General features: G+C 46.3%; 1 protein-coding gene across 1 annotated transcript in view; it reads left to right on the top strand.

The window, feature by feature from the left end:
- The first annotated feature begins 804 nt into the window (after nucleotides 1-804).
- Nucleotides 805-13,036, top strand: part of GNA14 (G protein subunit alpha 14) — a 190,255-nt gene continuing 178,023 nt past the window's right edge. The window contains exon 1 of the mRNA XM_032427510.1: nucleotides 805-2,927. Coding sequence (XP_032283401.1) covers nucleotides 2,804-2,927 — 124 coding nt within the window. The 5' untranslated portion in view covers nucleotides 805-2,803. The remainder of the gene's footprint in view (nucleotides 2,928-13,036) is intronic.

The following is a 13,036-nucleotide window of genomic DNA, read 5'->3' as shown; positions in this document are numbered from 1 at the left end:
TGTCAGAGTTGGGAGATCTCTTTGAGGTTATTCTGGTACATTCCTCTCATTTTACAGTTGAGGAAAGGGGGGTGGCTAGATAACTTTATATGAGCTGCCCCCAAACAATTTTATACCAGAGAATTAATCAACCAAAAAGCCATGACCTGGAGCAACTTACCTTGTTGGTAGATGCCCCTTTAATCTCTTAAAAGTGTGTATGTGTATTCCCATAATCAAATTTGTATCATACTGTTTATATTTTTGTATCTTGCCATTTTCACTCAATATAAGGTTTCCCTCCAAATCTTTAGTTGGTATTCATATATGTTACATATTCAAATATTTAATGACTTATAATATCTCATTGTATGTATATATATATATCATTTATTTGACTTACTTCCTGTTGTTGGGCATTTAGGTTGTTTTGGGTTACTGTCCTTATTAGAAATAAACCTTTGTACGTAAATCATGACTTCTCTCTGATTATTTCTCAAGGGGAGAATTACTAGTTTGGGCAAAGGGGGTGGACACATTTAACACTTCTGATACCTACTGCCAAGCTCACCAGCCCAGGAACATTTTTCAGATTTGCCAGAAGCAACAGGTTTCAAATCTTTTTCGGAATCTTAGCAACATTGGCCCTAACAGGTCAGTCATTCCAGCTAACTTGGAGTTCAAATTTGCCCATTTACATCATTTAAATCATTTCATCATTTCAATCATTTTAATCATTTAAAATACAAATGACTGTAATCATTTAAAAATATTAATAATGATGATGCTCTTGGCTTCTTAAGAGGTCTTATTCTCAAATTGTAAATTTATCTGTAAGAACCAAGGAAGGAAAGTGTGATTACACGGCCACGGATCAGATGAGAAATGTCCAGAAAGTTCCCTGTAGGGGTCACTATTACTGTTAATTTCTGCCTGCGAGTTAAGAGCGCATTTAAGAATGTAAGCACATTCATTTTTAATGCCTGGTTCGTTCCCATTCTCTAAACCGTAAAATAACTAATAAGACCTTGAAGCTAGAGAGCATCACAATGCCAAGTTTCTTATATAATGACAAATACCACTCTTTCCACTCAACATGCTCCTCAGTTTGAACTGATGAAATATATGCCACTCCTATGAAAGGCACTTACGCCTGCTCGTAAGAGAGGAGGCATTAGCTAATTGCCTAACGCCATGAAGTGTTTACGCGGCACACAGTAACTTGAAGAGGAGAAGGCAAAAACACTCATTGCTGTGGACGACGGGATCCCCTCCCTCCACCTTCCCCGTTCTGCTTTTCCCGTGGGCCTCTCGGCGCTCTGATTCAAAACCTATCTCCACCGAAGACAAAAATCAGATGTTGTAATACGCATTCTATGGTAGCATTTGAGCACAAAGACGTGCTTTTTAATTTTTTAAGTGTTTATTACGCGGCTCAAACAGGCCCCCGACGTTCCAGGAGCGGGGTCAAGGCGTCGGTGCGGACACACCTCCGCAAGGCAGCGGCCGTCAGGTGCCGGGCAGGCGTGTCAGCCTTCTCTCCAGAGCCCGAGTCTTGCCCCTCATAAAATGCAAAGTAGCCAGCCGTTTTCCATTTCCCCCACCCCCAGCCCTCCTCCCCAGGAGCCCGAGGAAGGGCCCGGAAGGATATGCACTCTCCGCTCTGGCGTTCTCCTATTTAATGCAACCCCGTGGCATCTGCCCGCGGGGTCAGGTCCGGCCGCACCTTGCAGGCAGGCTGCCCAGCTGGCCAAGCTCTTAGGCCGAACCTGAGCTGGGCTGGGCTGGGCTGAGGCGCCCGGGAAGCGGAAGGAGCCCGTCTAGGACACCCAGGGTGTGTGGTCGTGTGGCTGGTGTGCAAGCCTTCAACTTCGGTGGGGGTGGAGAGCTCCTCGTTGCCCCTGGTGCGCTGCGTCCCGCGGCGGACGCTGGGCTCCGTAGCACTCTTCCTGCAGCTGGGAGTCCTTGAGGCTGAAGCCGGCGGAACTCACTCACCTGTCTGAACCCTATCTGGGCAGGAAGCAGGGCCCGGCGGCCAGAGCGCGCTGGTCACCGCCACCTCGGCAGGCGGCCCTCCGGGTGCAAGGACTTCACGGCCAGGGCGGCACGTGGGGGCGGGGGGGGGCTCTGCTCCCAGGAGCTCCAGGCCCCCGGGATCCGCGCCCCAGCTCCTTGCTGGTCCCTTTCGCTCCCAGGCACCCTCAGTTTGGCGCGCCCCGAAGGCCAAATGGGGCAGACGCCAGGGTTGCAGGTCCGAGACGCTCCGCCTCCTTCTGCCACTTAGAGTCACCAGCGCCAGCTGGAACCCTTACGCTCAGTCTTAATCTGCGGTCACTTTCGGAACTTCCCAGGCAAGGATTAGCTAGGCCCTCTGCCTCCAACCAACGCCGTGCCTGCCGCCTGCCTGGGACACCACCAGGACCGGGAGATCCCGCTCTCCCCCCGCCCCCCGCCCGGGCACCGACGCCCCAACTTTTTACGCGCGGTCTGCGCCCCGCGACTGGGTGTCTGGCCCCTGTGCTAAGGGGCGTGCGCATCTTCCGGGTGCCGGCAGCGCTCCCATCCTCTCGGCTGGCCCTCCTCCTCCCCAGGAACGACTGTGGGGCTGATGAGCCGGGATCTGCAGGGCACTGGACTCTTCCTGGGGCTCTGATTTCGCCCCCGCCTTCGAATCCATCTTCGAGGTCGGGACTGAGCCTCACGCGGCCAGGCTTCTTACTCCAAAAGTCCAGGCGGCCTTGTGTTTTTCTTTCCGAACGCGGGTGCCTGTGGCAGAGCGGCCGGGCGCCGGGACCGCGTCGCGCCGTCGGGTGCAGCGCGCACCATGGCCGGCTGCTGCTGCTTGTCGGCGGAGGAGAAGGAGTCGCAGCGCATCAGCGCCGAGATCGAGCGGCAGCTTCGCCGGGACAAGAAGGACGCGCGCCGCGAGTTCAAGCTGCTGCTGCTGGGTGAGTACCTGCGCCTCCCCGAACGCTGCCCGCCCGGCGTTTTCCGCGCTCCCGGCCGCTTCCCTCGCTCTGATCCCCTCCAGGCCTGGAGCCCGCGGGGTGTAGCGCGGCTTCTTCCTTTCCGGGGGGGGGGGGGGGGGCTCGGAGGCTGGCAGCTTGGGGGCCTTACGCACCTGTCCTTTGCACCCTCCAGTTGGGCGACTTTTGAAGGCACGCCTCCCCTACCCAAAAAGAGGCTGAGACGTAGCATTGGATCAATGTCTGCTTTGTTTGCCCCTCTCCCTAAAACCTCCCTCACCCCATCCTTCTGCCCTCAGCTTCTTCTGAGCCACGTCTTGGATGTTGGGGTAGGTGGTGGGGAGCTGCCTGATGAACATCTTTGGGTGCAGCTCTAGTTCTGGCCGCCGTGCTCCTAGTTTTAAAGAAGTACGGTTGAGTGAGTGCTCACCGAGTGTGGACTGGGCTCGGTTGTGACCGCATCGCTGGGCCAGAACTTGGAAAGGTAGTAACCTCCCCATCTTGGAGAACTAAAAAGGGAGGTCCGGAAAATGGGTAAACTTGCTTTGAGAAAAGACAAAGCAGATACCTGATCAGTACTAGGGCTGACGTCCAAGCCCTAGCCACTCACCCCACTGTGACCTCAACCGCCTCCCTTTGGTGACCCCCTTTGGCCAGGCCTTTGTGTTTGGAGCAGGCCCAAACCTCCCCTGCTCCGCTCCACTCAGCGTGTACTCCTTCCTAGTGCTGGAACTTGGCTGCCCCAGCTGCGTTGACTAGTTACTCATCTGGCTTTTAATTTTCCAAAACCGAACATATTAAGTTTCCCCAACTTATGCCCTAGGGCAAGGATCCCACCTTTTCTGACTTTCTAGAAGCCTGTTCAATCCATTTGCTGTTTGAGGAATATTTACCTTTTCGTCCAGACCAGGATATTAGCTGTTAGATCTTTCCAGATAGTCGGAAGCGTTTCAATTCTTTGATCCCTTCCAGACAAGAATCCTCTTATACCAGTTTATTAATCTTGAATATAAGCAGTCACCCTCCCAGAAAGCTTCAAGGAAAGAAAAGTTTGATCTAGTTAGGATAAAATGGAGAAAGCTTTTATTCCGTATTGCCTTCAGGCCTGGGCAAAGGAACCCTTTTGCATTTATTCCCCTGGGGTTTAGAAGGTGTATGTGGGGGTTTCTGGCCTTCACCAGGCTGTGCTCCTCCCCACTGGGCTAGGTGTCTGCAGGTGGAGTGGGCTGCCCATCCAGAATACACGCTGCCCCTCCGCCACCCCCAGACTCCCATGGGATTCCCTGCCCGAAGGCCCCAAGCCTGCTTCCAAGGCCTCTCCAAGTGGGGAGGGGAGCAGACCTTCTCTCTGAGGAGTGGCCGAAGGGCAGCTGTTCTCTGGTGTTGGAAGAGCTTGGAAGTGCGGGCTGAAGGTCTGCAGGTGTGCCCCTGAGGCCTTCCTGGGGAGAGACCGAGTCTGGGTGGGGGAGGGAAGACATTGTGTCCATCTAACAGGGTTGTTGAAACAACCTGTGTCTGGCCCAGAACCCCCCCCCCCCCTCCCCGCAAGGGGTCTGCGAACTCTAAATTGTACCTGACCTTCCAGGTTGTTAGAAAGCTACATTTGTCAAGCGAGGAGGATTATGTGACAGTTGGCTAGCTTGATGACCTCCTTAAAGTAATTACGTTGGGCCTCCATTTGTCCTCTTGCCCCAGGCCCCACAAATGATAGGGGCGGGCCTGGCTTTGGTGGCATACTTTGTCTTTTCAAGGGAAGTCTGTCCCTTCTTTCATGGTGAAGTACGATGATTTGTGCCGGTGTATGAAGTACAGTATCTGGAATACACCAGGAACTTGACAAATGCCGGTTGTACACTGAGCCATCCCACACTGGTGAACAAGCCTGTTGTTTTGGAGTAAAAATGCTTGCATTTACACTCTAAATAGGGGAGAAATGTTTGTAAGGTAAGTTGTTCGCCCTGGAGGTCAGGTTTAATACTGGTGACTAGAATATCTTCTTTGCCTCCCCCAGGCCTTTGCCCCAACCCTTTCCCTGCATCCTCCAGGCACTGCCTCGTCTCCCAAGATCCCCATTTTCATTGTGCCCAGCTGTGACCAGCCTACTGGCTCAGTGCTCGTTACTTAAAAACCACGAGAAACAGTTGCTGAGCCACATACATCTGTCAGGAACCCCAAGGAAGGACTTAAGAACTTTGGGTTTCTTTCCCTCTCTCAGGGAGCAGGACACACTTCCAGTTCTCCCCAAGATAAAGGAGGAGGCAGTGACCTCAAAGATAAAGGAATCAGGACTTGGTGTATGCTGTTTTGTCCCAAGTCGTGCAGTTTGAGTGTGGAATTCACCTGAGTCTCTCTAATGGGTGAATTAGATAAACCACTGCTCAGATGCCTCAGGTGAAAACTGCACTTGGTGAATGGGAGTTGAGGATCCTGTGTGGAGTGTGGAATGACCCGAAAAGCCACCAACCCTTTCACAAGGAAGCATGCTTTGGCAACAAAATGATTTGAGGAGGTTTCTGAAGTGCATTCAGTAGAGCAGTATCCTGTTTACACTTAATAAAAGCATAGGTCAGTGTCCACAGGGAAAAATAAAAGCTGCTATCTGGTTTGGGTTAGTAATTGCAAGAGGTCAATGTGATGCTTTCAGCTGAAGGAGATGGGGGGGAATAGAGCAGATGATTGAATTTGGTAGAAAGACATTCCTTATTAGTTCCTCAGATAAAAGGACTGAAAGTAGTTCTGCAAAGAACCCTGATGAGTACTATTCAGTGCAGGAAGAAAGTGGACAAAAGCAATTAAATGGGGTGGGGGGAGAAATGAGATCTTTTATTTTTTAATATTAAATGAGGCTCAGTGAAGTGTTAATAGATTGAGTGTTTCCAGAAACTGATGGCTTAATTTTGGATGCAGACCTCATGTTGGAACTGTCTGGAAGGAATGTACACTGGGGAATTGGTATTTAACTTTGCTGGCATAGGGATTAAAAATGTAAGCTCTGAGGCCAGATTGCCTGGGTTCAAACCCTAGCTGTACATTTTTTTTTTTTTTTTTTTGCCACAGACTAGCTTCTCTTGGGTTTGTCTGGTAGTGTTAAGTGTCAGCTATCTTCACTCCATTTTTGAGCATTTTTAGCCACCAATGAGGTGTTACTTTTTATTTTAGTTGATCAGTTGCAGGTTGCATAGTAGTTTGTCTAAAATGCCCTGGTAGTGCTCTAACAGTAATGTTTTGCTTTCAGTTTCCCTTCTTTTCTGAGCTGTAAGCTAATTTCAGTCTCCCTACTTACACCAAAATGGGTAAAAATCTGAGTCCCCTACGATCTTACTGCATTGGTTATAACAAAATCTCATTTGGAGACTAATTATGTTCTAAGCTGGAAGTCTATTAGAGAAAGTAACCTAGCAGGGCACCTGGGTGGCTCAGTCGTTAAACGTCTGCCTTTGGCTCAGGTCATGATCCCAGGGTCCTGGGATCCAGCCCCGCGTCAGGCTCCCTGCTTTGGCGGGGAGTCGGCCTCTCCCTCTCCCACTCCCCCTGCTTGTGTTCCCTCTCTCACTGTTTCTGTCAAATAAATAAAATCTTTAAAAAAAAAAAAATAGCATAAGGAAGGTGGTCTTCTTCATAGAAAGTGACAATTTTCTGGCTCTGAAGAGGAAAAGGAGTGAAACGGTAAAGTATGCCCATGTTCCTTTACTCTTCACTTGCTTCAATCCAGCATTCTCCCAAGTGCCGGGCACTGCTCAGTATCAGATCGTTTGTAAGTGAAGTGCTAAATTGGAGGTGTTTGTTCATGAAAAGTAACTTAGGAGGAGGATGGTCATAAGTGCTTACTAGAGAAGGTGGTATAGGCAGTGCATGAAGGGGAATCCTCTGGAGGGATCATCTGAGTAGGCCCTTAAGAAATGGGGAGGTTAGGGTGCTGATGGCCATCCACGTGTGGGCTCGTGTCGGACACACACAAACTTCTTCCCATCTACCAAGAGAAACTTCTGAGAACAGTAAGTGGTGTTCTGAGGCTCTGGGATGATAGGAAGGGGTCCTTGGAGGCAAGATTTCTTTGAGTTTTTTTTTGTCTTAGCCCTTTATGTGAATATTGTGTTCACTACAAAATAGATGTTAATGTAAAAATGCTTCATTTTTTGGTACCATAATGTGCTTCAGAATGGGGGACTGTGATTTTTTTTTTTTTTTTTTTTTTTTAAATCTGTGGCTTCTGTCCATTCTGGCTGGAGTAAACCAACCTTACTAGGTAGTGTGCTTTTTTTCCATGACACAGCAGTCCCTCAAGACGCTATTCCTTTTGTCTTTAAACTAATACAGAGCTTTCTCAAACCATGGACTTTTACCCTTTGTACATTTTCAAATAAAGTATATTGAGGCATAATTTATATCCAGTATGGAACTCCGGATACATGATGTTGCGAGCTCCGAAGATCCTCTCTGGAGGCGCACCGTGTCCATCTGCCCCTCATTGGTGATGTTCAATTCAGTCACTTGTTCAAGATGCCGCACATTGTCTCTACTGTCCAACAGTTTTGTGGGGAGATAGTTTTTAAGGCCCGGCAAATATCCTGCTCCTCACCAAGATCCCCCTCTAGGTTTAGTATCCATTGATGATTCCTGATCGAATGCATACCATGATGGCTACAGAATGCTTTTCCTAAATTCCGCACTCTCCACCTTTACCATTTGGCGCTGGGCATGTTACTGTAAGAGCCTTCCTTTTGCCCCTATTTATTATCCGTACATATTCGTGAATCCCTCATTGGTTTTTATTTCATCCCTGTACTTAATTGTTTGGGTGCTCACGTTGTACTCAGTTTGTGCAATGAGACCCCTCTTCCAGCTGCTGCTTGCATCAGGGCAACATGGCCCTTTTTTTTTTTTTTTAACCTTCGTTACTCTCTGGCATAATGAGCCTGGAGCTCCAACTGATGCCCTTCCCAGTTGGGGAATAAGCCATTGTCCACAGGGCCTTGGTTACTTTTAGTGGCAAATGGCACCTTTTAAGATGTTTAGGGCACTTGAAACAAAGAGCAAATACCCAATTCAAATCACTCACCAGTATCAATGTACCTGAAGGAACCACATTCCTCGAGGCATGGAGTTCGAGGATGAATGTCTTGAGGTTGTAATGTTGTGAGCAGATAAGGGGAAAATCGGACAGTAGAGTTAAACAAAAACAATGTAAAAAAAAAAAAAAAAAAAACCTTCAAAGGTTTTTTTTTTTTTTTTCCTTTAAAGATGCCTTGTGGTTTATAAAAACCCTTTTTCTTTTCTGGTGATACCTGAATTTAAAAAGTTTTCTTGTAAGAACCCCCATGTGTGGAGTTGCAGGGAGGAGGGTAGCTAGATTACTAAGGCAGAGAGAGGGGTTTTTAGTGAGTCAGTGGAGCAAAGATACTAACTTACCAAAGACAAATGTTAATATTCAGGCAAAAAGGGGACTCACCAGGATGTCTCATGAAAGGGAAAGAATTGGATGATAAAGACTGGGAAAGCACCAGTACCAGGGCATTTCTGGGGCCTTCTACAGGGCCCAGCCATCAGCGTGGGTTGGCTCCATTCCCTTCCAAGCTTGAGAGCTCTCTGGGCCTTTCTTGCCCCAGTGAGAGCCCACGGTCTTGGGTCAAGCTACACTCCTGGATCAATCAGTTCTGGCCGGGGGCTGTAAATCAAGACCTGCTCTGTCATCTGAGCACTGATCGCCTGGGGTGGGGCTCCCTGGGGGTCAAGCAGCCTTTGCTGCAAACACTATCAAAGGAATCAGTGTACCAGCAGAAATCCAATGGTTCTAAAGGTGGAAGGCACTGCTGGAGTCTGTGGGAGCCCTAATTTTGATTAGGATCAATTGGCTCTCTGCTGATGGATAAATTAATGGGTTGTCATATCAGCCAGGGTTCTTGGTTGCAAACCATTTACACAGAGAAATAATTTATTGGAGGGGAAGCAGGAAGTTCCCAGAACCGTTGGGAATTGGAGAGCAGGCTCAGCCGAAAGGGCATGATCCAAGGGAGTTTTGACACTGGTCTCAGTCCACACTGCCAAGCACACAGCCAGGGACTCCTCCACCCCACAGCAGTTGAGGCTGCACTTACTTCCACAGCAGTGCTGTAAATCGTCTGTGACCGTCTCCTATATTATGTGTCACTTTGCAAAACCTCAGGCCATCTGTTTGCGCTCAGGTGCCAGGGAGCTGGGGGACAGGCAGCACGGCATGATGGTAGGGACTTGTTCTCTGGGTTTAAAATCTAGGCAAGTAGGTCCCATTGCGCTGCCAACACCCGGTCTGGGCTAAGGCCACTTGCCTACCATTTTGAGGTCACTGGTAGAACTAACATGTTCTCCGAAGGACACGTGGATAGGAAGGTCAACAGTGTGAAGGCTCTGCTGAAGGGTCCTGATAGCTCAGACAGCAGGGTCCTGATACGTGGCCACAACTTAAAACCATGAAATAAGCTGCATATTAAGACTTGGGAAACTTGAGTTGCTTTTTCTTTTTTTTTTGGGGGGTGGAGAAGGCTCTGAGTATTGGATATATAACCATGAACAAGACATTCTTCTCTCAACCCCAGTGTCCTCACCAGGAAAATGAAAGTTTTGGATCAGGTGACCCCTGATACCTTTCCAATGCTGTCCTCGAATATCTTCTTTTTTTTTTTTTTTTAAAGATTTTTATTTATTTATTCATGAGAGACAGAGAGAGAGAGGCAGAGGGAGAAGCAGGCTTCCAAGGAGCAGGGAACCCGATGTGGGACTCGATCCCAGGACCCTGGGATCATGACCTGAGCCGAAGGCAGACGCTTAACCATCTGAGCCACCCAGAATATCTTCTACCAGTGGTTCTCAAAGTCTGCTCCCCGGAGCATCAGCATCTCCTGTAAACTTGCTAGAAATGCAAACTCTTGGTCTTTATCATTGCTCTCTGGATCAAGTTCAGGAGTGGGGCCAGCAATCTGTATGTGAATAAGCCCTCCAGATGGTCCTGATGCATGCTCAGGTGTGAGAACCTCTCTAATAGCATTGGTCTGGCGCCCAGAACTGGCCAGCCTCTGATTGTCTATACCTCTAGGCTCTAAGGCAGATACCCTTATTTTTCAGCAAATCTCCAGGAGGCCCCTGAGACTGACCTGCCTAGGGCATGATTTCTTTTTTTTTTTTTTTTTTTAGGTTTTATTTATTTATTTGACAGAGACACAGCAAGAGAGGGAACACAAGCAGGGGGAATGGGAGAAGCAGGCTTCCCGCTGAGCAGGGAGCCCGATGCGGGGCTCGATCCCAGGACCCTGGGATCATGACCTGAGCGAGCCAAAGGCAGACACCGCCTAACGACTGAGCCACCCAGGCACGCCTAGGGCATGATTTCTTTCTTGAAGTGGAATAAGTCGCTCTCTCATCAACTTGATGAAGGGTGGTCAGAGTCTGAGCTAGGTAATTTGTATGGTTATTTAGCGATTGTCCCCATGTGCCAGGTGGGTGGGCAAAGAGCAAGCACACGTGTACGTTTACCTCAATTAAGAGTCCTTATAAAAACAAGTGTTTGCATTTGTATGCACCCTTATACTTTGATGTACTACTTAAAAAGCGATGCTCCTATAAACTGCAGTGGTCTTAGATCTAATAACTAAAAGTAGTTACTTTTTATCATGGACTAAGTGGTGTAGAGGAAGCATATTCTAGTAAGAGCTGCTACGTATCTGTCTTCTCTTTGAAAAATCACGTGGAAAATTGGCTGGTATTTCCAACCAAAGGGTACTGTTCCTGGTTGTTTAAAAAAATTTAAGTAACTGATGAGTTCTCGTATTTTGTACTTTTTAAAAATGAATAATAGGAGAAGAGAACATTTATCTTTTATTATTTTGCCTGAAAGGTGTCTTCTGGATTGTTGGTCCATTGTCAATGATCCACAGATGGATTAACCATGCTACTGCTCTCTTGAATCTGCCATGAATAACAAACACCTTCATTCTGAGTGACTCATTCCCTGAATTTTTGTTTCTGGTGCCCAGCGACTATGTAATTGGGAAATACAAGCTAATTGTATTACTAAGCAGTATCAAATAAATGAAGGTGATAAATCCTGTCCAGAATCCTTGTCTAATCTACATAGTGTATTTCGTAAATGCATGTCTGCAACTGACTGGAAAAACTTAAGCTCGTCTCTCACCACAGAGTTTGAGAAACAGAAGTGCAAACTTGCATTTTATGAATGGAGAAGAAAAGGTCCAGAAGCGTGAAGAGACTCAGCAGATGTCACAGGGCTCAGTGACTGGTAACTAAATGGCAGTAAGCCAAGGCTTGGAGTCCAGTCTTCGTTGCCAACTCCTTTTCTTTTTTTTCCCCCCGTCAAGTCAGTCTGAGTCCTCTTGTTGGATTTCTTAGTTTCTAAGGCAACATTGATTATAAGACATACCACTGATTTGAAAACAGCTTTTCAGGAAAGCAAACACCATAATAAATGAACACATCAATGCAAAGGCATCTTGACTTTAAAAATGTTAATTTGTGTGCCAATAAGTCTTGGAATCAAGGATTTAAAGGCTATTGATTTTTCTTTTTTTTTTTTCTTTATCAGATAGTACAAATCTAAAATAAAGGTAATCCAGTTACTCATATAGAATTGAATTCACGAAACCAGTTTAAGTGCTGAGATTAAAAGAGAAACCTCTGTGTATTGCCATCATCCCACCTGGTTCTGTTTCAAGTAGAATGTGAAAAAGGTTGTTTCCTGGATTAGTGGGACTGTTAGATATAAAGAACGTTAAGAAAGAAAGGAGAGCCATGAAATGTTGTGGGAGATCTAGTGACTGAGTGATGGTGGAGGCATCCAAGCAAAATATTCAGTCTGGGAAGAGTTTTACATGAGACCTTGAACTCCATGAGCATTTTGTTCACACTGACCAACTGCCTGTCCCCTCCCCTGCCCCAGTGCTGAGCGCAGACCTTAGCTTAAATATTGGTTGAATAAATATGCTTGTCTCTTTTTCTTCATGAACTAGCAGATGGGTAGTATGAAGAATTCCTTATAGTAGCTGGAGGTCTCTATTGTTTGAGGTACTTTAGGAACATTCATGAAAGGAAGACTGGCATGGGTTGGATCTTGAAGACAAGCAAAGTAGAAAATTCCAGAACTGTTTTTTTTTTTTTTGTTTGTTTTTTTTTACATGTCCAATGTCTTAGCTACCTACTCATGTTGACTGTTTATGCTTAGAATGGCAGTGTCAAATTATGAAAATTGAGCCCAGGTCCTGGAATAAAATGATTAAGGAGGGCACATGTTGTGATGAGCACTAGGTGTTATACACAACTAATGAATCATTGAACACTACATCAAAAACTAATGATGTACTATATGTTGGCTAACTGAACATAAAAACTAAAAAATAAAATTGGTAAAATAAATTCCTTGTAGTTGCATAAGGATTTTTCCTAGTAACTGTACATAAGATTTCGATCTGTAACCGGAACCATAGTTGAGAAATTGTTTTTCTTCTCTATTGCTTTATTCTGAAATAATTTGAAAAATCGTAACTCATCATAGTTTTAATATAACTTTTCTAAATATGTGTAGATCTGCCTATATAAAAAAGGATTTTATATAGGCCTCATGATTTTAGAGGGCCCTCTCACACTTAATTTTATGAATAAGAAATTTCGAAGCTCTGAAAAGAGAATCAGTCATTACAAGGACTTAAATCCTCTGAAGCTTAAGACCTAGTTTGGTGTGTTGGGAGCCATATCATAGCCTGAGCAAATTTCACAGGAGAGTGACCTCTTTCTGTGCAGTGAACAGAATCATCTTATATTGCCCTAAGTGGGGATGTTGGAAGTGACCAGGCATGATGTGCTCCACATATAAATATATTGCATTTATTGATATAAATCTTTGTAATTGGTGTTATTTAAATCCATGGCTTAAAGATTTTAGGATTTTGAGTTTGTTTAAAAAAAAAAATTCAAGAGAGTTAACAAAACAGGACTACCCACTTAAAAAACTTGCCAAGTAAGAATGTTAAAAAATATTGTAGCATATTCATCTAAAAGGCCGTTTAGAGAGTGCCATTAGAGTTAATTCTTTTCTTCACTTATCAAAA

The sequence above is a fragment of the Phoca vitulina genome, unplaced genomic scaffold (assembly GCF_004348235.1).
Source record: "Phoca vitulina isolate PV1807 unplaced genomic scaffold, GSC_HSeal_1.0 scaffold37, whole genome shotgun sequence".
Taxonomy (NCBI): Eukaryota; Metazoa; Chordata; class Mammalia; order Carnivora; family Phocidae; genus Phoca; species Phoca vitulina.
Note: the sequence above shows the minus strand (reverse complement) of the source record. Positions and strands in the feature narration are given on the sequence as shown.